The sequence below is a fragment of the Haliotis cracherodii genome, unplaced genomic scaffold (genome assembly GCF_022045235.1).
Source record: "Haliotis cracherodii isolate W230 unplaced genomic scaffold, xgHalCrac1.p SCAF_1, whole genome shotgun sequence".
In the NCBI taxonomy this organism is placed as follows: domain Eukaryota; kingdom Metazoa; phylum Mollusca; class Gastropoda; order Lepetellida; family Haliotidae; genus Haliotis; species Haliotis cracherodii.
The window spans coordinates 56,600,553-56,625,195 of record NW_027266264.1 but is presented as its reverse complement, the minus strand read 5'-3'; the positions used below and the strand labels follow the sequence as shown (position 1 = coordinate 56,625,195).

The window sequence follows — 24,643 nt, the reverse complement described above, 5'->3', positions numbered from 1 at the left end:
GGTTGGTTGGTTTGTTGTTTCACACTGCACTCAGCAATATTCCAGCTATATGATGGCGGTCTGTAAGTAATCAAGTCTTGACCAGGCAATCCAGTGATTGATATCATGAGCATCGATCCACACAGTCAGCGAGCCTGACCACCCCTGCCCGTTAGTCGCCTTTTACGGCAAGCATGGGTTGCTGAGGACCTATTCTACCCCGGATCTTCAGGGGTCTATTTTGTAATTGCTTTTATTACTAATTCATGTTAAGAATTACTGCAATAGGGTTGAACCAATATTAAACACCTCTCTCAATATTGTGATGGAAAGCATGTATACAATCTATCTAATTCTTTATAAATATCACTTTATTAGTTGAAATTATGAATTGAGGGCAAGGGGTCACTGTGGCCATACATTGATACTGGCAGGCTTTGAAGCCATTGAATCAGTTGTCAGATTTATACGTGTGACTCTGTAGGTGACTGTTAATTTAATATTATATGTACATGAAAAAGCTCAATCAGGTAAATACTCACCTACCAAGCTCTTACCTCTGCCAGGTACTTCCTGTGAAATAATACACACCCACACACAAACAAGATTAAACTGTTTTTATTCCTCACCATTTTGATTGTTTCAACAAAACAGAGTGACATGAAAATCTCACTTGACATACATTCTCCACACAACAAAAACTTGTATGCTTTTTATTATTTATATTCCTAGAAAAATCAGTAAATAATGCTAGGTAATCTGCTGCTACTCATCTGATGCAGACAAGTTCAAACTGACTTTCATCACATGACTAGAAGACTGTCATGACGCTCGCCGTCCAAGGGTTAGAAGCTGGTATCTGTGGATCGAGTAGATGAAGCAAGTGATAATGTAAAACTGTAGGATCTCTGCAAGACTGGTCTTGACCTGCATCTGTTCCTGTTCCACGTCGATAACACTGCATGGCGGATATCAGTTGATACCAGCCACACCAGAGGCATCACTCCAGACTTGATCATCGCAAGATACATGGTGATCCCCCAGAGTGTGTCCGACCTAATACAGGACGAGTTGTTGGAGTTGCAGAACAGATACATTAGGAGACAGAAGAATACTGGGAACAGCATACCTACACACACAAAACTGGCGAGAAGTACCGTGTGTAAAGACTCGCGGCAAGGTTTCTCTTCCGTATGAACTTCCCTGTTCCCCCTCTTGGCCAGAATCCCAAATATGACGTAGACAATGACGACTGTTGTCATCATTGATATCACCAGGAATGAAGGAGCAAAGAAACTGGCAAAGCATGTAACAATCTGGAACTTCCATTTCCAGAGAATGACACAATGTCCGGCATCTGTAGTCTGCAGGTTGTTCATGGCAATACCTTCAGAGTACATGGGAGCCACAAGACCCACGCCAATAACCCAGGGAAGAAGGATGAGAACTGAAGTCAGGATACCCTTCCCAGAACCATCCATCATACGGGGAGACAAGAGATAGTAGAATCGCTCGACATTAATAATGAGGACTGACAATACGGAGATGCACACTTGGATGTAGAAGACAAGCTCATAGGTGATGCATGCACCTCTGGAGTTCCTCCACGTTCCGTGGAGAAGGCTGTCTGTATACAGTGGACAACAGAAGAGGCCAACGATGAGTTCTGTCACTGCAGAGTTGACGATGAGCAGGTTCTTTGGGACAATCCTGAGATGAGGGTCCATCCCGATGGTGATGATGATGGTGGTGTTGGAGAAGCAGATCCACAGTGTCAGAAGGATGTGGCCGATGGCCAGGATGATGTAGTGTTCGGGAACTGGGTATGCTGGTGACATGACAGACACAGTCAGCAATGTGGAGTTAGATAGATCCACCTGTGGCATGATGGGCCGCACTGACAGTCTGAAAAACAATACGTATTTGATAACGTCATGAGTGGCACTGCAAAATAATTAAATGATTAAAAAAACTGTTCGTGGGACAAGGATGACCGCTAAGTAAACACAACTGATGCAAGAGTTGTACTTCTTGTCGTGACAAGATCCGATGCTTTTTATTTTGTTCAAATACAAGAATTGCCTCGATTATTGTCCTGTGTTTGGCAACATGTTCATGGGTTTCCCTGAACGTAAAGTTGCAAACTTTTATGTCAGGTCACAAGTTTCCTTCTGCATTAAGCTGCCACACTGAACTGCTGTTCAAGGCGACCTCAAACCCATCTCGCTCACTCACTGGACCGCCACCGTGGTCTAGTGGTAGAACGTCCCCCCAGGCCGCGCCATACCAAAAGACGTGAAAAGATGGTACTTGTTGTTACCCTGTCTGGCGGACGGCATTAAAGGAATAAAACAAGGACTGGAAAGCTCGGAGTCAGTATACTGTGTCTGAGTTGGCTACTCATGTTAAAGTACCGAATGATATCTCAGTGGGCTAGCACTATAAACTCTGCATTAGTCCGGACTAGTACACGCAGCCATACACATCCACACACACGTGCATGCACGTTGCTATATAAGTGCAATAATCTTGCACGCGATGTTAAACCCCATTTCACCTCATCTTACCTCATTCACTCCCTTAAACGCAATTACATTTCCGGAGTTGAATCACACAGATACAATCAGATAAACTGGGTGTTTCATTTTCAGCCAAGTCGGTTTTATTTTCTTAAGTGATTGGTTTAAGGATCGACAGAACCAAACTTCACAAAATAATAACCGAACATTTAAAAAGAAAGTCTTGTCTTTACACCCGAAATCTCTAAAGCAGATAGATATGGATAGGGGGCTAAATCTTTGAATGTCAATCAAAGAAACAGCTGCTTTCACTCCATGTTATTTCCTCGAGCCGACCGACATCGCTTTTTGAAATTAGTCTGCCATTTGATAATATTTCGATCGCCCTTCCTGTTTTAGAAAGAATATCGACAAACCAAATAATTTATTTGTAATTTTACATCGGTCTCGTGAACAGAAAAGGAATTCCACAGTGACTTATGCAGGTCACGTGTTACTTTAGGTCTTCCAGTCTTCGGGTATCGCTCGGTGGCTTCCTTAACGAGTGAGTGAGTTGGGTTTAACGCCGCTTTTAACAGTCTTCCAGTCATATCACGGCGTGTCAGCTTAATGTAGGAGGAAGGCCCGAAGTGATGCAGGTCTCAGACGTTTACCGCTTCGGTGAAACCCACGAGCACGTGTATGGTGCTGACAAACCTAGAAACATAATCGGGGCGAACCGGGATTCGAACCCACAATCAGATTTCTGGCGTGCATAAGGGACGCAACTCTGCACAGCGAGTCGCGGCGCCTTAGACGACTGGGCCACCCGTGCGCCGTTTCCTTTACGAAAAAAGGCACATGTTTTTCACATATTGGTAATTAAGTCGCAAATTGAACATGACGTTCCTACGGGTAGGGCTTGGTCATCTGTGACAGGAGACACTTAGTTCGCATCTCTTATCCATAAACTATGACATGCTGAGTATTAGGTTACTGCGCCATTCATGGATGGCTTATCGGTTCTAGTCGGATCTAATTTCCTTGTGAAGCGACATGGCGAGTACGTTGTCCTTATCATTTTAGAGTTTTCACAAAACAAAAGCCATGGTACATTATTCTAACCTTTCGCAAACAAGATTTCAAATATTACAAATGAGATTACACTCGTTTGGTACATAAGAAGTTTATAATCGTAACGAATTTGTAATGAATTCGCATCACAGCAAGTTCATTCGGATATTTTGACCTGAAAACAGAACATACATGTGGCGCGACCATACATGTGAGAGATGGTATAGCAGCGCTATAAACAGTGTATCATAAACAGTTTTAACGTGCATGATTTAAATGCGAAGTTACATATTAAAATATATCAACAATCCATTAGGCTGTGTCCTGACTTACGATTGTAACCGAACATCCATGGTGCCCAGCGTCCCTCCTCTCCTATGAGGCTGAAGCCGCTCGCGGTTCTGTTGATAAGCCGGACGTGTATTACAACAGTACTGGTTATGTATTGGCTGGGCCAGGTTATGCCTGATAACCTCAACATGTACAAATTGGAAAGACAAGTCATGCACTACAATACATGTCAGGGGAAGGCGTATTCTATTTCCACGCTGAGTGTCGCGATATTGAAAGCACGTTCTTCTTGCATATGCCGCACGTTAAATAGTGACTGAGAATGCTTTTACGCCTCTTTTGGCAATATTACTGCAATATCACAGCAGGAAACATCCGAAATGGACTTCGCATATTGCACCCATTTTGGGGGGTCGAACACGGGTCTTCGGCGTGATGAGCGAACGCTACCCCTAATTCCCTAAGGAATAGTGAGTGAGTGTGGTTTAACGCCGCTTCAAGCAATATTCCAGCAATATCACGGCGGGGGACACCAGAAATGGGCCTCACACATTGTACCCATGTCCGGAATCGAACCCGGGGCTTCAAAGCGTGACGACCATACACAGTGAGAAAACTGGGAATATTGATAAAGTCAATTAAATCCAAACAAGAAACACACAAGAGTGTTCATTGAACGTCAACCCGTGAAGATTTTGGGGTAGAATAGGTCTTCAGCAACCCATGCTTGGTGTAAAAGGCGACTATGCTTGTCGTAAAAGGAGACTAACGGGATCGGGTGGTCAGAATCGCTGACTTGGTTGACACATGTCATCGGTACCAATTGCGTGGATCGATGTTCATGATGTCAATCACTGGATTGTCTGGTCCAGACTCGATTATTTTACAGGCCGCCGTCATATAGCTGGAATATTGCTGAGTACAAGTCCTGGATCACATACATTGTATGGTAACGAGTGGGTTAGTGAGTGAGTGAATATGGTTTTATGTCGCATAATTTCTTAAAGAGGCACTGTGCAAAATTTGAGCTATATGACGGCAGCCTCTTTAATATCGAACCCAGACCAGACAATCCACTGATTGATAGTGTGACCAACGCACGAAGTCACTGAGCCTGACCACCTGATCCATTTGAATATGTACACGTATCATAAGAAACCTTCTAAAACAATTTCTTATTTTAAAGTCAATTCTTAAATAAAGAGCTTGGCCTTTAATGATAGACAATTTTGTTTACGCCATACAGTAGTGTAAAGTTTCATTCGCAAATCTGAATCCTTCGTTTCACATAATCCTGAGTGCTCCTGTGGGATCGACCCGTGAAGATCCGGGGTCGAATAGGTCTTCAGAAACCTATGCTTGTCGTAAAAGACGACTAACGGGATCGGATGGTCAGACTTGGTTGATGCATATCATCGATCCCAACTGCGTGGATCGATGTTCATGATATCAATCACTGGACTGTCTGGTCAAGACTCGATTATTTTACGGACCGCCGTCATATAGCTGGAATATTGCTGAGTGCGGTGTTAAACAACAAACCAACCATCCTGTATGTTCGTTGCCCTTGAAAATATACACTGCTCTTCATATTTTCTTGCATCATTGAACATATTGAAAAAATAAACTGTATCTCATCAGTCCTGGTCCTTGTTCCTCAAGCGATCTTCAAAACAACGTCTATCGCAAGTCTAAGTCAAAGCATGAAGTTACGATAGTTGTGGCAGTCATTTGAACAGGGCCCATGGCCGCCCGTTTGAAGCGTTTTAAAATCACTATTGTCACGTTTCACACTCATTTTCTGTAGTTGTTCCCAAAATACTGTCACGAAATATTTTCATCTTTGCGTTTAAAAACAACAGTAAACTTACATTATATCGGATGTACCTGTGTTGCGTTCATCTCACATAGAGGCATGCGACAGCGGGTCAAATTGAAAACTATGTTCTTACAAAGATAGGAAAAAACAGAAGAAAATAAGATGAATTGGTATGCAGTCTAACAACGAGGGAAAGAGACAGTTTCACCAGAAGCTGGAAATGATAAAAAATGACAATTGCTTTTATATGTTTCGACAAAGAAAACCAATTTGTATGGAAAGAAACTGATTATACATCGGTGGATCTAGATGAAAAGCGACATATTGTCGGATTTCACTGAATGAAACTCTAGATCTATATATGGAAAATATTCTGGAATTTAGTTAATGTTTTGTGTGATTGTGGTCTATGCATTTATGATACTTGAATTCGTTTTATCTGTCATCGTTTGTTGATCTTTGACCGATTTCACGTACAGTTTCAATAAGCGTCAGACAATAAATATTTTACAGGTGTGCACACTCTTACAAGTTGTCTCCCTTGCTTTTATTTTCGTACCTTCAATATTATATATTTCAAAGTACATATACTTTATAGTCACTCGAAACGGTTTTATTATTAATTTATCATATTATTTATACGAGAACTGTTGCATTAATCGGTAAGAGATACATACATTTTCGGATTTTGAAACAGCTCTACCTAAATTCCAAGATGGTGAGTACGGCATGAGTTGACGGAATATTGCTATCATTGCGATATTTCTACATCTTTATAGGTTTCTAAGAATTTATCTTTGTGTTATCGACTTGAAAGAGGTGTCATGCAAGGTGCATGAGTGATCTACTTCTGTAATAACATTAGATTAGTGCGATTTTGGTAATGATTTTGTTTTGGTAGAGAGTGACAGAGCTGTTTTTGTATTTGATTCTTTAAATGCAAAATGTTGACTTGGGCAGACAGCGATAGGTGCTCAAATATAGGTGCCATGCAGTTCAATATTTAATGTCGACACTTGCTAAGAGTTGTGTAATTTTGGGCTTCGATACTCGTACTGATTAAATCACAAAACGAAGTTTAATTCATTTTGGTCAGTGTCTTGACATTGTAATTTGGTGTTTATGATTTACCAAATGCACACTTTTTGGTTCAGTGATCGATCTTGGTTGCTTCGTCAATCATCACACTTGAACAATGTTGTCATTGTTCATCCTTACAGCTCTATACCATGCTGTTTGTTTGTGTTTAATGCCAAACTAGTCAACAGCTATATATGACAACAACCTGTAAATGAATGAGTCTGAACCAAACAGTCCTCATGGTCCAGGGATCAATATTGTGAGCCACAATCAAAGCCATTTGATTACAGAAACATATTTTCACCAGGAATCCCCACAGGGTTCTACACCATACCAACACCATTTAATGATCTTGTTGGATTCCCTTTAACCCTTTTGTCGCCCTTTACTGTGTTCTATTTTGGAATTAATGTTAGTTTTGCATGTATGAATATGTACAGTTGTAGTGATTTTGCTAGAGACATGTCTAAAGAGAATGTCAGTACATTTTATGATTTTCTTTAATTGGGCAGATTGATTGGCCCTTTCTTGTTCACCCATGCTTCTTCAGTGTCATCACGTTAACCTTTTCTATTACAGGCTCGACGATATGACTCAAGAACGACTATATTCTCCCCTGAAGGTAAACACACTGAACAGCACTGACACACATTCAGTGACAAATCATGAATACATAGTTTAATTATTTTGTTTCTATCCGTGCATATTGATTGAAAAAACATCAGCATGATCAGCTACTAAACTCACCCTAATCACATGATAATCACCCATAATTATATGTAGCACTTTTCAAATCCCACGATCATGATGATTATGCCTTTATGAAAGACTTGTATGTGAATATTCAACTTTTTCCATCCCCTTTACCATCCTACAGCATGTACAGGTCACTCCCTTTTTTTTTCTCCTACATGAAACCATGGTAATGTGAACTTATTTTCACTGTCCAAGTTTTTAAGTGACAACCTGAATGTGTTTTGTTGTTTTGACAAAACTTCCATAAGGCATATCAGACAACTGATAAAACTTCAAATATTTTTAAGACAAACCTTCATTATTTACTCTTCTGTTTCATTTCACTGAAATGTTGCCCTAACTTGTCAATATATACTCACTGCCAAAAGAAACGTGAACCGTAGAAACATATAGAGAAATATATACTTAAAGAAGAGATGTTTCCAATGTGTACTAAGTAGTGACAAAACTAACAATCAGCCAAATGTTACCAATCAGTGTCTTTATTCTTATCACCATGATCACAATATGCTGCACATGATTTCCAAACGAAATAATTTACACGCTAATCCTGCACGAGACAAATGGTGCATCTCGAGTCATGGATCATTGACCAACATGTATGGTATTCACATGTATTTTTGCGGTAAGTGTATTAACCTTTCTAAAAGATATACTGGGTATGTCCAGATAACCACACAATCAGTGATATTTTATTGCAGATTTCTGTAGGTTTTTTTATACAAAAAATAGGTTTGAAAGAATTTGAAGCATTGGTCTTGTTAGATTGTAGAATAGATTTTCCGCATGTCAGATAAAATGTTTGCATGAAGTAGCATATTGATTTGCTGTTTTAGGTCGCCTGTACCAGGTGGAGTATGCCATGGAGGCTATCGGGCATGCAGGCACCTGTCTTGGCATTCTGGCCAAGGATGGGGTTCTCCTAGCTGCAGAAAGAAGAAACACTAACAAACTTCTAGATGAAGCTTCCTACTCAGAGAAGATCTACAAACTGCACGAGTAAGTTCACTGGGATATTATTATTCATTGCCGATAGTAGCAGGATTAAAAGTCTTTCTAATTTCATGCTTTGGCCTTACATGCCGAAGGCTTGTTTAATTTTCCAATGTGTGAAGTCTGAAGACCACTTTTGGTGTCCTAACACGTAACATCAATATTTGAAATAATAATGGAAAGTGGCCCACCTAATTACTTCATTTAGATGGCCCATTACTGAATTGACATGAACATGGTACCATACCTTACTATACCAGTATACTGATCATGCTGATGGTATGGGTATCCTAGTACTCTAATACTATTAAACATCAAGGCTACTTGTACTGTTAAACAGGCCCCCAGCAACCTGTGTGGATCAGGTGGTTATGCTCAATGACTTGGTTGATTGTTTGTTTGTTGTTAACGCCACTCTCAACATGCTCAACGTTCTTCCCGCTATGTGACAGCGGTCTGTAAATTATCGAGTCTGCACCAGAAGGTCCAGTAATTAATATCATGAGCATCGATTGGGATACAATGACATGCATCAACCAAGTCACAGGGCTGATCCTGTTAGTCGCCTCTTACGACAAGCATAGCCGCCACTTACGACAAGCATAGTCGCCTCTTACGACAAGCATAGCCGCCTCTTACGACAAGCATAGTCGCCTATTACGGCAAGCATGCGTTGATGTAGACCTATTCTAACCCGGATCTTCATGGGTTGACTTGGTTGATTGAATGTCATTGTGTCCCCAATTGCATGGATTGATGCTCATGATGTCAATTACTTAATCATGTTAATTGTCTGGGCTTCACTAGATTATTTACATGGTGTCATCAAAAGGTGGAATATTATTGAGTGTGGTGTCGTTGTTAAACAACAAAACAACATTTCTAACCATGCTAATCCTGGCATTAATTTATGTACATGGTCTAGTGCAGACATTTATGTTAGGTTTGAATTATTTGTTAAGACTATACATTATCATCATCATCATGATAATAACCTTGTTAAACATGTCAGAAAGTTATTTTGTGGCTTATGTGTTGGACCTTTTTTATTCTTGTAATTATGACATGTCATGAAATGTATCTTTCAGTGACATGGCTTGTAGTGTAGCTGGAATCACTGCAGATGCAAATGTTCTTACAAATGAACTCCGAGTTATTTCTCAGAGGTAAGTTAAGCCTTAAACATGTTAAATGCTAATAGACAAAACTCATTACTTTCTGGAAGACAGTTCTAACATGTCTAAATGCACTTTTTAAAAGCAGTATTTGAATGTTGCTGTAAATAATGAACTGATAGCATCTTTTCATTGATAATAATACTGAAGCCTGGTCTGATATAAATGTTTTGGAAAGCTTGCAGTCTTTGACAAATAAGCTGACCCATTAGACAAATGCCAGTAACAATGGATCAGTGACCAGTACATCTAGCTGAAAATTTAGATTTATGTCCTTAACCATGTTACTATATGAGTTGTTTGCTGTCAACATAGTGAATAGACAGAAATTGGTTGAAAGTCTGTGAATTAAAGGTGTGTAAAACTGATGAAACATTGCGTAGTAACCATTCTTGGACCATAATAATGTCTCCAGAACTGATTTCTCTGATTTCCCCAAACTTTGTATTTTTTTCAATTGCATAATTTCAAAAATGTTTTTATGCCTATATGGTCCCTCTCTGCATTTGAGGACACCTCCGTAGAAGGCCGCTTTATGTGAACTTTCGAATCAGCCAATCAGGTTTGAGGCTTCTAAATTCATGGTACGAATGAGTGAAACTTTCAGACCAACATAGCTGATTTCTGTATCTTGAGAAATGAATTTCAGATGAGGTGTTTATTTGGTTGCAGATATATGCTCCAGTATCAAGAACCCATTCCCTGTGAACAAGTGGTCAGCACATTGTGTGATATCAAGCAAGCTTACACACAATTTGGAGGTGAGTTTCTACACTGCAATTGGACATCATATACAACTCATAGCTTAATCTTAAAAACAGTGTTATGACACTGTGACAGCTCCAGTGGGAATTCCATGGTAGAATTGGTTCTCAGTAACCTTTGCTTGCCATAAGAGACGACTAAAATGGATCCGTCTTCCCGAGGCAAGGGAGTTAACTGACTTATAAAAGTCCAGTTTCCTTGCCGAATTAGGCTTAGATTTATATTTTGGCTGGACTAACGAGTCTATGCATAGTCCAATCCAAATCAGGTAACAAAATTGACAACCGGTTCGTTAACTGCTGTGCAGATTTCGTTTTGCTTACAGATTTTGCAAAGCATGTGTATCGACTACTTAGCGTCAACAGATATTTCCAAATCTTTTTATGTGTTTAATCAAGGTGCTCAAATGAGTTGATGCACTTTGCAAAGTAAGACCAGTTTTATTATGAAATAGATCTTGATTATCGATCAGATCGTCTTCACTAGACTATGTCATGTTATTTGAGGCAAATGCAAGTGATATGAGAGATGGAATCTGATTGGTCAATAAAGAGGGACATAGAAGGGACATAACTCATGATAGCCACTGGTGCCACTGGAATCGTGCCCAGAAATTCCAGCCTTGTTCAGCAAGGTTGTAAACTGGACTTTTACATTCAGCATGTTCAGTTAACTCCCTTGCCTCGGAAAGATGGAACGGATCAGGGAGGTCCTGCTCGATAACTTGGCTGTGCGTCATTGTGCCTTGATTCTTTCCATCACTGACTTGACTACTTTCAGGCAACCATCATACAGCTGGGTATTGCTGACTGTGATGTTAAACAATATTTATTAGTTTTTGCGTTGATGGAGGTATGACCATAAAACAACTGTGCATACTGTGTAAATCCTCAAAGCGGTTAATGCAAAGTGTGCTCGCTGGTTTTTTTTACATTTATAACTTCATAAATACAAAAACAGATTGAACATGCTGAAGTAAATTCTTATAGATAAATAGATATGTCAACGATAATAACTGCTCGTTAAAAAGTGCAGACAATTGTCATGATTATATAAAGTCAGTGCCATCAATCTTGCAACACAAGCCTTGTTCATTCTATTATCAGGAAGGGTGGTGGGGTAATCTTTTGGTTAATGCATTTGCTCGTCGCGACTCAGACCCGGGTTCAAGTTCCCTCGTGTGAAACGCTCGCTCGCTCACTCACTCACTCACTCACTCACTCACTCACTCAGGAAACAGTTTTCTGTTAGTTGGCTTAGCCTAATTGTTTTTCAGTTTATGTAACTGTAGACGTGTTGAACATGTCAAAGCTTCATCAAAAAAAACCTCACTAATTCATGTTCAGTGCTAGTAAGTGTTTAGTATGGTTTGACCTTGACAACTATTAAAAATGTTCTTGAGGAGAGCTTTTTCAAAACGTACTTGCTCTATTTCTTCAATGGCTCAACCTTGTCTCCTCCCACTGTGCTTCAGGGAAGCGTCCATTTGGTGTGTCTCTGCTGTACATGGGCTGGGACAAGCACTACGGATATCAGCTGTACCAGAGTGACCCCAGCGGCAACTACGGAGGCTGGAAGGCAACCTGTATCGGCAACAACAGTGCTGTAAGTAGTAGCCTTGGTAACCTGTATTGTCAACAACGCTGTTGTAAGTAGTAGCCATGGTAACCTCTATCACTAGTATCAGCAACAACACTGTTGTAAGTAGTAGCCAGGGCAACCTGTATTGTCAACAACAGTGCTGTAGGCAGTAGCTGTGGCAACCTGTTTTGTCAACAACACTGCTGTAAGTAGTAGCCATGGTAACCTCTATCAGCAACAACACTGTTGTAAGTAGTAGCCAGGGCAACCTGTATTGTCAACAACAGTGCTGTAAGCAGTACCCTTGGCAACCTGTATTGTCAACAACAGTGCTGTAAGTAATAGCTGTGGCCACCTGTTGCGGCAACAACGCTGTTGTAAGTAGTAGAAATGGCAACCTGTATCGGCAACAACAGTGCTGTGTGTAGTAGTTGTGGCAACCTGTATTCTCTACAACAGTGCTGTTAGTAGTAGCCATGGCAACCTGTATCGGCAACAACAGTGCTGTAATCACCTTTTTTATAGAAGAAGAGATGCCTGAATAGACAGCAGGCACATTATCATCTTTGTCCATATTTTCATTTTTTTATATCCTTTACTTTCAGAACGCTGTGTCAATGTTGAAACAAGAATACAAAGATGGGGAGACAACTCTCAGTGAAGCTCTGGCTCTTGCTGTCAAGGTCCTTAGCAAGACACTGGACATGACCAAACTCACACCAGAGAAAGGTTGGCAGGAATTGACACATTTCAACAGTTTTTATTATTTCATTTCACTGTTTCTGCAAAAAACATGTTTCTTCTACAGGCTTGCCCAATAATGAATGTATATCTGTATTTAACATGTTTAACTATAGTCACTATTATTAGAACTAATGACTTGCAGTTACTTTCTGCTGCTGATATACAAGGAAGGTTTTTTAGTCAACTATCTTTGGTTAAATAGAGTTAACTTCACAAGTTATTTGGATATGGCCCCTACTACATGTACTGAGTATCTATCTATCTAAGTATATGTAATTTGTCAGTTGTGTCCTGTTTATGCGTCAAGCCCAATGCCATTGCTGAAATATTGCATAGACATCTGGTAGGAACCAGGTGCTGGTGAGAGTCACTCATACGTGTATTAGTTTATTGTACATTTATTTCATTTATGTTTTTACTGTACTCTCACCAAATAATCACAAACAGCAAGAAATCTAGGGGAGCTTTTGATGACCCTGTGGTTTAAGCACTTTCATTAAGGGAATTTGCGAGTTGGACAACTGTATATCGGTTAGCAATTTGAAAATACAGTGAACCAGGACTGATTCAGATTGAAAATGTTATAGGCTTTAAGATACTTCAGTTTGTGCCTCTTTTGACATGCTAGATGTTGATTTTTTAAATGTTAATGTGTTTCAGTGGAGATATCCACCTTGACACGCAAGGACAACAAGACTGAGATCAAGATTCTGCCTCATGGAGAAGTGGAGAAGTTGATCAAGTCCCACGAAGAGGATGAAGCTAAGCTGGAGGCTGAGAAGAAGAAGGAATCAGAAAAGAAGAAATCTTCATCATAGACAATGTACTGGTGAGATGAAGAGACGTTAAGCGCAAGACCTGATTTAGGAATTAGTAATGTGCACATCTGCATTAAGGTTATTTTCATTGCTGAACCTAGTTCTGGTTGTATTAGTCAACTAGATGAGGAGGGGTGCGAGCGAGCCCTCTATACATCATGTACATATTATCGATCAGAATAATCATTTTGTAGTATGTTTGGCTGGGGAAAAAAGGTTTTATGAGTGTTAAGATGGGTAAGGAAGTCCCTATGCTATCAGATGTAACCCAGATGTATTTGAGACATTATGCAACTACGTGATGCAAGTACTGGTGATGTCACAGCTTGTTTCAATCACGAAAGAACATGGAAATTGGAATGAACTGCTAATTTGTCATGGCAACAAACTGTAGACTGGAAAACTGAAGATGGTGTCTTTGTGATAAATGCTTATCCAGGACCAAACCCATGTGTTTTGGACTATGTTACATTATATGACCATCAGGGTTTACTCTAGGGATTTTGTGACATGGGCCCTTTATGTGAAAATTCCAAATAATCCAGAAGTATGCCTATGCAGCACAATGTTAAAATGCCCCATTGTATTTGAAAATGTGGGCCTTTTTTCAAATTTAGGGGCTAAAAAACAAGGCCCCACCCTAGAATATTACACTGGTAATGTTGGCGCCTTGTACATGTTGTAAGGCGCAGTGATTCAATCAGAGCAAGTGAAACCGTGAAGATCCGAGTTAGAATAGGTCTTAAACAAGCCATGCTTACTATAAAAGGTGATTCTGCTTGTCATTATAGGTAACTAACAGGATCGGGTGAACAGGATCGGGTGGTCAGGCTTGCTGACTTGGTTGATGCATACCATGGTATTCCAATTGTTTAGATTGGTACACATGATGTCACATGAATTCAGACTTGATTATTTACAAACTGCCGCCATATGGCTGGAATATTGTTGAGTGCAGTGTTAAACCAACAAAAACAGAGTCTGTCATCCGGCAACCTCCATTATCCAGTGTATACTGTCTTCAGCAACCCATGCTTGCTGTAAAAGGCGACTATGCTTGTCGTAAAAGGCGACTAATGGGATCTGGTTGTCATCGGGTTGTCAGACTCGCTGACTTGGTTGATGCATGTCATCGATCCAAATTGCGTGGATCGATGCTCATGATGTCAATCACTGGATTGTCTGGTCCAGACTCGATTATTTTACAGACAACCGTCATATAGCCGGAATAGTGCTGAGTGAGGCGTTAAACAACAAACCAAAATCCAATAGAAGATAAGGCATGGGTGGCCTAATAATCTACAGCGTTGCAGAGTTGTCTTCCTTAGGGCTCCTATAGTCATGGATGATTCAGCAGTAAACCTGTCCTCATGGGTTTCGCGGAAGTAGCAAATGTCTGAAATAGGGTATTCTTTCACATGTGGTTGCAAGTGCCCTGCTTCAGTGCGTGAAGTCCATACTTGTCAGGTTTGGTGTGGTATGATATGACTGAAATGTTGCAGGAAACTGTAATAATATCTTGAAACACCAATAGAAAGAAGGAAGACAAGTTCTATGGATGAACAATTTCTTTATTACAATTAGTGCGACGTTTCGATGTAGATCCTAACACCTTTATCAAGCAAGTGTCGCACTAATTGTAATAAAGAAGTTGTTCATCCATAGAACTTGTCTTTCTTCATCACACCAATTTCTAAATGCCACTGAAAGAAGTCACCAATAGAAAGTTGAGTTGTATGCCTGGTATGTGATGTGTTTTGTAAGGCTAATCAACTGATGGTTATTGTTTCAGATCACTAGTGCTCGATGATCTTACCACCTTCTTGATTGTGCAACTACACTATTGAGGGTCTTTGCTGCACACAACTTGTCATTGTTTTTGTCATTGTACAAACTACATGTTATTATATACAATAAATTCATAAAGACGGAATATATTGTTAGTTGTTGGTTTGGATGTTCAATGGATTGCATTCTTGTAAGAAGAAGGGGGATGCCCCTCATGTCATCGTACCCCGACGGCATGGATCATACTAATAATATTGATCACTGCTTCGTCTGGTCCAGACTCAATACTTTGCAAGCCACCATCCAACCCATTCTCATTGGTATCACCAAAGGGATATGTGCCCAAGGTCCGCACCACTTCTGGCACTTCTCCTACATCAACCCCCTCCGTAGTCTAGTGGTAGAGCCTCTGCCTGGAGAGAGAAGGTCATGGGTTCGATCCCCAATGGTATCATTCCCCAAAATGGTACTTGTTGTTACCCTGACTGGTGCTCGACACTAAGGGGCTAAAACAAGGACTGGTCAGCTCGGATTCAGTTTACTGTGTCTGAATGGGGTATTCATGTTTTTCTACGGCATGGTATCTCAGTGGGCTAGCACTATCAAATCGGCATCAGTCCGGACTTGTACAAGCAGCCACACACACGTGCATGCAAGTCGCTATGTAAGTGCATTAATCTTGGACACAATGTTAAACCCCATTTCACCTCACCATCTCCTACATCAAGCTGACACGCCATCAAATAACTGTAACACAACTCACTTAATATATATTTTGTTTATTTTTTCTTGTTGATGTTTGAGTTCTGATCCTTGGTTTGATCTTTGCACTTTGATCACTCACTCCGTCTCTGATGCTGCAATGTTTCAGTTATAACTTGTAGTGTTGGTTTGCTGTAAGTAAAACATTACAGATTTGGGATGATTTATTTATCAGAGGGCTGTTAAACTGCACCACCTTGATAGATTGTTTATCACAAGAGGTGTGTTTCATGGACTACTTTCACAGGACTGACTGTTTACTATTGTTTACAGAGGAATCAGGCTGGATAAAGTGTATGAATACAATGTCAGATGCAAACCTATTAACTTTGGACATTATTGTTGAAAATGCTCAAAATACTTCTTGCAAAATAATCACTGCATGTGGACTGTCAACATAGATGTATCACTCTAAATTTTCAAAAACACATGTTGCAGTTCTGTGGAAATATTTGTTTGTATCTTCAAGCAGGTGACAACCATTACTATTTTGGCAAAATCATTACAATATTTAAACCAAATTCTGCCAAAATTATGAAAAAACATTGCCAATTATTCAGGCTACAAGGTGTGGCTAGAAAACTCTGAGCTGTGATGGACTGCATTGATTGAGTTGGTTGTTAATTATTTTTCAACACTATCTCCTCCGGGGTTCACTCACTTCTGCCAACAATGGAATGCGCCGATCCCATTGGTGTTGAAGGCTTCCTCCTGGGGCAAAAATTTGCTTCCAGCAGTATTCCAGCACTACCACAGCATCTGTATCCTTGTTTATCCAGTGTACCGGATAGGTCCAGGGTAATATAATTGTATGGAGATATAAGCCGGATAATCGAGGATACAGCATGTGGACAAGGGCGAAAATAGTCTTTCCTAATTTCAAGATTACACATAAAATATATTCGTGTCTAAATATAGGCAGTTACATTTCACCGTTAATTTTAAATGAACATGCCACCCTGTGGGTTGATTATAAAATTTCACGAAATTATGATCTAACACAATACCTAAATTGTAAGGATTTGAACACCTTTATCAATATCTGTGGTTTTGAAGATAGGGGATGTTGAAGATAGCAAGAGTTAGTTCCCTTGCATCACTTGTATCATTCCCTGATGTTCCAAGCAGCAGACATGAAAGGTAATTCTGTATATATATATATAGTGTATGCTACTTTAATATCATGTTATGAGACTGAACCTAGATAGACTTATGCAAATAATTCATACTTTCAGAGCAGTGGTTCAGACTCCGCAAAGTGAAAAATTCATGTGTGATGTACTTGTTTTTTTTGCATGAAACTTAATGGTCCTTGTAAGGACCGAAGTGAATTTCTGGGCAGAATTGGTACCAAATCCTTCTTGCTTGTCTACCCTTGGTGTTCCTGGGGAAAATAGATCTTCATCATGTTTAGTAATATTTTCCTGATGTATTATACAACTCAACATTTGCTAAGGATGAAACCTTTGACTAAAAATGACTATTTTGGTCCTCAGCAAATGTTGAGTTGCATAATAACATCCCCATTAGAATGTTGTTGAATTTGTTCATAAATAATACTTGAGGCTTAAGTTAAAATGTTCCTGATGACAATTGGTGTTAAGGAGCCTGTTGGACCTGGCTGAACCTTTTCCTTCAGACTTAATCTGGCATATCTGATGGTGTAATCCATTTGCATTTTCAACAGTTTCTGCACAACAGCATGTTTGAAATAACAAAAAATTATATTCATTTTAGAGTGAGTGAGTGAGTGAGTGAGTATGGGTTTACGCCGCTTTTAGCAATATTCCAGCAATATCACGACGGGGGGCACCAGAAATGGGCTTCACACATTGTACCCATGTTGGGAATCAAACCCGGGTATTTGGCGGGACCAGCGAACGCTTTAACCACTAGGCTACCCGACCATCCCTATTCATTTTAGAGCAGAGCTAACAGTGTATAAGATCAGACAGACCTTATAATTTAATAAGGGCAATAAACAAAAACATGATTCATCCAATAAATGATAGATTTGATCACAGCGGATTTGATAACAGTTTATATAAAACAAATATTAGTTGATAGGCAGGTAATTATTTACTTAAGCCGTACATGTAATGCTGGTTGATTAGATTAACAGTAACTGGGTGGAATGGTTGCCATGTGCATGGAGTTTTTGATTTCTTCAAGGAGGCTTCATAAGAAGAAGATACGGCTACTTACTGCCATCAGAAATCAGAAGACAGCAATGTATTGTTGAAATACCTTCAACTTTAGTGACCATCTGTGTATGACAGTTGTTTAAGAAGTTAACATTACTGATTTAATACTGTTTGATGTTCAGAAATAATTTTCCCCATGTATCATTCAATATTTTAGAAGAGTTTCAGTTGGTGCCACAAGCTTCTGTGTCTACTAGCCGACATTGTCTTTAGGCATCATGTAGCTTGTAACTGTCAACTGTTCTTATTATTTGCGGGGGCACGGATTGTGGGTTCGAATCCCAGTTCACAATTATTCTAAGTCCAGTGATGGCAGTCTGAAACGGACTATAGAAATATGCACACGTGACTCTGTTATAATAATAATAATGTAATCTTCATAAAACATCTAATCCACACACAAAAGTCATTTGGAAATTTTTTTAGATGTGCATCTCCAAAAATGACAAGGGGCGGTCGGGTAGCCTAGTGGTTAAAGCGTTCGCTTGTCACTCCGAAGACCCGGGTTCGATTCGCAACATGGGTACAATGTGTGAAGCCCATTTCTGGTGTCCCCCGCCGTGATATTGCTGGAATATTGCTAAAAGCGGCGTAAAACCATACTCACTCACTCACTAAAATGACAAAATGACGCCGCGTTTGTTTTGTTAACATTGCTCCCATGAAGCAAGTTACATTACACTTGCATAGCCATTGCCATGGTACACAACATGGAGTCTGTACTGGGAAATGTATACAAGTTCTTTACACTTAAGAGAGATAGAGGGAAACCATTTATTAATTTAGATAGGATGAATTACAGAACTGCCCAAGCTATGGGGTATTCAATCCATACCATCAAGTCTACAGTATGGTAAACAAATCAGGTATAGGGGTGGTCTCAAAAACCAAACTGGGACGTTAAATGATATTTGACAGCTTTGATACAGCTTTTGTACGGTGTACAAGCTTTGTGAGCAGAAGGCAACCCTGACTTGAAGCAGAATTTGGGAGGAAATTAAAGATACAATTAATGTTTCCCAGACTGCACTAACTATTACTCTCCAAGAGATGGGATTTCGATACACTGTGCATGGCGATGACCGAGCAGTTTTCAGGGGAAAATATGTCATCCTGTCTATGAGGTCACATTATCTCCGGACCATTCATAACTCTCACTGTCAGGGCATCCAGATAATTTACCTTGATGAACCATTCCACTGACTACATGTGGCTATCGGCAGATGGACAAAAAGCACCCTTGGTACAATCAGGTAAAGGAAATCATGTCATTGTTTCGCACACCGTAACCCATTATATGGGGTTTATTGATGAAGGTCTTCTAGTTTTCGAGGTGAAAAAGAAAACTGGTGATTTTCATCAGGAAATTATAGGGCAACAGACTGGTTGGAACTTTTTAAACCCATTTTAAACAATGTCAGTGTCATTGTCATGAATAACGCCAGTTAATATAACGTCCAGGAATCGGATACTGTCACCCCAACCATGAGTAGTCTGAAGGCGACCATACAGAAATATATGACACTGTCGACTTCAGACCATATGAAATGATAGTTTAACTCATGGAGAAAATTAGGCTGAATAAGAAACCCGTAAAGTACAAGACATAGGTGCTGGCGGCACAACATGGTCACGTTGTCTTACCCCAGTCAAACATTGTGAGCTCAACCCTGTTGTGTCTATCTTGGATAAGTGTAAAGGGTTCGTGGCAAGACATAACACAACATTCAAAAGTACAGATTCATATACATCATCAGCGGAGATAAATGCTACCAAAAGAAACCATCTGTAGAACAACAAATACTTCTTGATACTACTTAAATTACTACCCCATCAACGCACATGTCAATTAAGTACAATAACAGCAATATTTTGAGACATTTTGACATTTGCACCTGTGAGAATGCACGGGACGGTTATAGGCCGTTTCATACATGCATAACACACAAATATTTTCTAAGTTTATCATCATTTTACCTGTAAAAGTGCATTTTGAGGGTAATCACATATCAGTTAAGACAGGCTAGATTAGGGCAATTTGCGTTATTTTGATATTTGCTTTTTTTATAGTCCTATGACTCGTATTTATTAAACGAATCCAGAAAAGCATTTTTCTAGCATTTCTGACAGTACTTTAGGACTGTAGTGTGTGTTAATAGTGATGGGTGTTATTGAGACTCCAGTGTGTGTTAATAGTGATAGGTATTATTGGGACTCTTGTGTGTGTTAATAGTGATGGATGTTATTGGGACTTCAGTGTGTGTCAGTGGTGATAGCCATCATTAACACACCATTGTTCTGTGGTATTAGGTATGATTGGCACTCCAATTTGTGTCAAGTACAGTAGAAATAGTTACAATAGTAAGCGTAGTTGTTGCTTTTTTGCAGTCACAAATGTTTTTCCTTTTGTGAAACGTAATCAGTTTTGTTTATGACACAAACTTCAAGGAAATGTCAGTTTATAGTGTACTTGAAGAAAAAAATCCTCTTATTTCAATTTTGCAGTACAACTTTGACACAATGAACCCAATCCTAGCACATACATCAGGTAAAAAACACATGCATCACAAAAAATGTCTTCTCGTGTAGAGCTCTAAAGCAACATGGTTAGGTTGTGGCATGCAAGGCACCAGGATGCCATGAGATGCAGGGCAGGGCAGCCAGTGCACTGTGTGTTTAAAAGTTAAATATTTCTGTAAGACAGCATAACACTGAATAACTTGGAGACGTTAATCGGGTACAAACAAGCAAAGAGTATTCAGATATTCGGTGAACAGTGACAATCCACTGTGAAATCTTCTAAATCCACTGTGAAATCCTGTTACACCACAGTGAAATTCTGTTAATCCACTAAAATCTTCTTAATCCACCGTGAAATCCTGTTAATCCACAGTGAAATCTTCTTAATCCAACATGAAATCCTGTTACGCAACCGTGAAATCCTGTTAATCTGCAGTGAAATCTTCTTAATCCAACGTGAAATCCTGTTACGCAACAGTGAAATCCTGTTAATCTGCAGTGAAATCTTCTTAATCCAACGTGAAATCCTGTTACAACACAGTGAAATCCTGTTAATCCACAGTGAAATCTTCTTAATCCACTGTGAAATCCTGTTACACCACAGTGAAATCCTGTTAATCCACCAGATTAACAAATTATCTGATTAAATGGAAAAAGTAGCATTTGTCCCTTTATTACATGTAGATGTTCTCAACATGAAGGATGTTTCTAGACTAGAAGTGTCAAGACAGACAAGTTTTTATTGTAGCTCATTCATGATAGGGAACCATGGATGGCCCAGCTGTCTAAAGCACTGAAATTTGCTATACAGAGTTACATCCCTTAGACATGCAAGACACCTGGGTTTGAATCTGTGATCTGCCTTGATTATGTACCACGTTTGTCTGCACCATGCCTGTGTTCGTAGGTTTCATCATTTTGGTAAACATCTATGACTGACATGAGTTCAGGCTTTCCTTGCCACTTGCTTTGCAGGGTTGCACCCCTTTGGTCATGCCAGGATTCAATGACTGTAGGTCCTATTTCAATCCTTAATCTGTCAGCACCAATCCATGTCCTTGGGTAAATGTCTGTAACCTGCATCAATGACCTGAATTTGTGACCTTCTTTCTAACCCACATGAAGATGACACAGCATCATATGACTGAAATACAGACGAGAGTAACTCACTCACTCACTCACTCATGGTATGTCTTATTTTGTTTTCTTGTGTATAATACATACACAGTGTTTTGGGGTTCATTTGCTTTTTTATACAGTAACCTACGGTTATGACGAACTCAAAGGAACCACTAATTTTAGTTTATGATAACAGTAGTTCGTTATATCGGTATAAAACTGCAAATGGATGGGACCCCAAAACAGTTTGTTATATCCGTCAGTTTGTTTTAAGTGTGTTCACTATAAACGTAATTTACAGTTATTGTTATTATTGATAATTGAGTTTGGCCCAATGTTTATTTTATATGTTGTGAAAATGAAATATTGCATCTACTGGCACATGCTTAAAAAAGGTGTTTGTTTTTTGTATATTTGATTTTATGTTGAACACTCTTTATTGCCACAAGAATAAGGCCATCCTGTGTTGTGTGTACAGAATTAAAAAAAAACATGAAATGCAACTCACTCACTCACTCACTCACTCACTCACTCACCGACTCTTCAGGCATTGTCTTATCATGAAACTTGACCTACTGACACTAACCCACAATTTTGTCGCTGTCTTTCACAAGGCCCATTTCCTGATTTGTTTATTTCTTCAGCTACAGTAGTTATCTGTGTGGTACCCCAGGGGATCTTGAATACTTTGACCCTTACATCAAGTACAAAATTGTACAGTTTTCTTAACACTACCCTGAGGAAAATAACTTTAGTACTGTAACGAGGCCATCATCCATTGGAACGGAAGAAACAAACTCCATTTAAGTCAGAATTCTCAGTGTCATTTCCCAAGAGTAACAATTCTCCTCCAAATTAACAGTAGCTGCTTTAATACACACATTTATATACAAAAGCTGCTACTCTTGTGCCAGGGTTCCAGCTTTTATAAGGACAATACACAAGATTATCAGTGCAGATATTCATGATGATTAACGACCACTCTCAACGCATAAGAGGCTTTCGCAGGAACCAAATGACCTTGGCAAATAAACAGAGGGTATTTAGTAAAACAGTTTGAGCATGATAAATACTGATGACTTGAATGTTATCTATTCAAAGCATTTCTCTTTGTGAATGAAGCACCAAAGATGAGTAGAATTTTAATGAAGATGAGAATGTAGCTATGTGGCCATGTTTTGTATATTGCAGCTCAAGGGTACGAGGTCTGACATAAGAAATTATGTTGCTGCCAAAAAAGGTTTATGTCATCTGAGGAAATAAGACTTTTTTACTGCTGCTACTGTCATTACAAATTAATATTACCCAGAATGGTAGATCTGATACTTGCCCCTGTGCATTTTAGAGCTTCCCAATGACGATAAGTCAGTTATATCAATATATCATGGCATTGCATAATTTTTGTGAAATATGAGATATGCTGTTGTCCAATGTCAGTGACAAGGAAGATGTCAAAAATTGATAACATTATGTCATCTCATCATTCAGCTGACTTCAGTTCTCTGTAGAGTTGAGGTTTCTTACAATTTTCATCATCACATCTCTAAAAATGACAAGAGTATTATTTGTAATAATCTACTCTAGCCTTGCAATAACAGGTTTCATCTGCCCCTTGTGAATGAATGCTGTTAGTCTGTCGCCAAGGGGCTTACATCATTCATATTCAGCAGATAATCACCAATTCCTCATGATTGAATTGTTCTCTAAATGCTTGGCAAGTACAGGGCATCTTCAGGTCATAGGGTGCCTACATTTCGATCATATGTATTTTTCTAATCACAAGTGGCCCACTGACCTCAGACACCACTGAGTTATGTGCCCTTAGGCATGTCAGTATGTTAGCTGCTGGATTTGAATGCCATATTCACTGAAACAATGTTCATCTCACTCATTCATCCTGATCTTATTTCTTCTTGTACTTCCTTCTTGGTGTTCTTGTCTTGATGGACACAAGAAACTCAATTGCATCTGGCCTCCTGATTTATCTGAAAATGAAAGAATTGCATTTACTTTTCACAAGAGAATAACCAACAATCTATGAGAAATTACGGATTATCTGTCCCGAGTAAATGAATGGTGTTAATCTCGACACTTTACAAGGGTGTTACAGCATTCATTCATGAGGGAATGTATCAGTAATAGTAGTGCTGTATCCACAACATAAGAGCTGTACCAGCAATCTAAGAGCTATATCAATAATATTAGTGCTGTATCAGCAATCTAAGAGCTGTATCAGCAATATAAGAGATGTATCAGCAATATAAGAGTTGTATCAGCAATATACTGTATTAGCAATATCTGTGCTGTCTCAGCAAGATAAGAGCTGTATCAGCAATCTAAGAGTTGTATCAAAAATATTAGTGCTGTATCAGCAGTAAAGAGCTGTGTCAGTAATATATGAGTTGTATCAATAACATTAGTGCTGTACCAGCAATCTTAGAGCTGTATCAGCAATCAAAGAGCTGTATAAGCAATATAAGAGCAGTATCAGCATTATTAGTTCTCATCCACTCACTCACTCACTCACTCATATATAGGGGCACTCTTAAAATGTTTAAAATGGAAACAAAGGCAAAAAATATTACTCAGTTGGCCAGTCAAATGCCATGGAATGAATCCTTGCAATTTATTTATTGTACCATAACAGGTGATTTTTGTCTCTGTATCCTCCTGGAGT

The 24,643-nt window shown here is 39.3% G+C and overlaps 2 protein-coding genes across 2 annotated transcripts; one reads left to right on the top strand and one right to left on the bottom strand.

The window, feature by feature from the left end:
* Window positions 1-614: 614 nt before the first annotated feature.
* LOC139465766 (histamine H3 receptor-like) lies at window positions 615-3,935 on the bottom strand. The gene is made up of 2 exons (XM_071247659.1): window positions 3,885-3,935; window positions 615-1,884 (listed from the first exon to the last, which is right to left on the bottom strand). The coding sequence occupies exons 1-2, from the start codon at window positions 3,902-3,904 to the stop codon at window positions 825-827; spliced, it is 1,080 nt and encodes a 359-aa protein (XP_071103760.1). The 5' UTR covers window positions 3,905-3,935; the 3' UTR covers window positions 615-824.
* A 2,428-nt stretch (window positions 3,936-6,363) lies between these two features.
* LOC139465762 (proteasome subunit alpha type-4-like) lies at window positions 6,364-15,500 on the top strand. Its single transcript, XM_071247646.1, has 9 exons — window positions 6,364-6,379; window positions 7,321-7,363; window positions 8,334-8,496; window positions 9,579-9,656; window positions 10,338-10,426; window positions 11,905-12,035; window positions 12,617-12,740; window positions 13,416-13,584; window positions 15,366-15,500. Exons 1-8 carry the CDS (start codon window positions 6,377-6,379, stop codon window positions 13,571-13,573), a joined length of 789 nt encoding a protein of 262 aa, XP_071103747.1. The 5' UTR covers window positions 6,364-6,376; the 3' UTR covers window positions 13,574-13,584; window positions 15,366-15,500.
* Window positions 15,501-24,643: the final 9,143 nt, after the last annotated feature.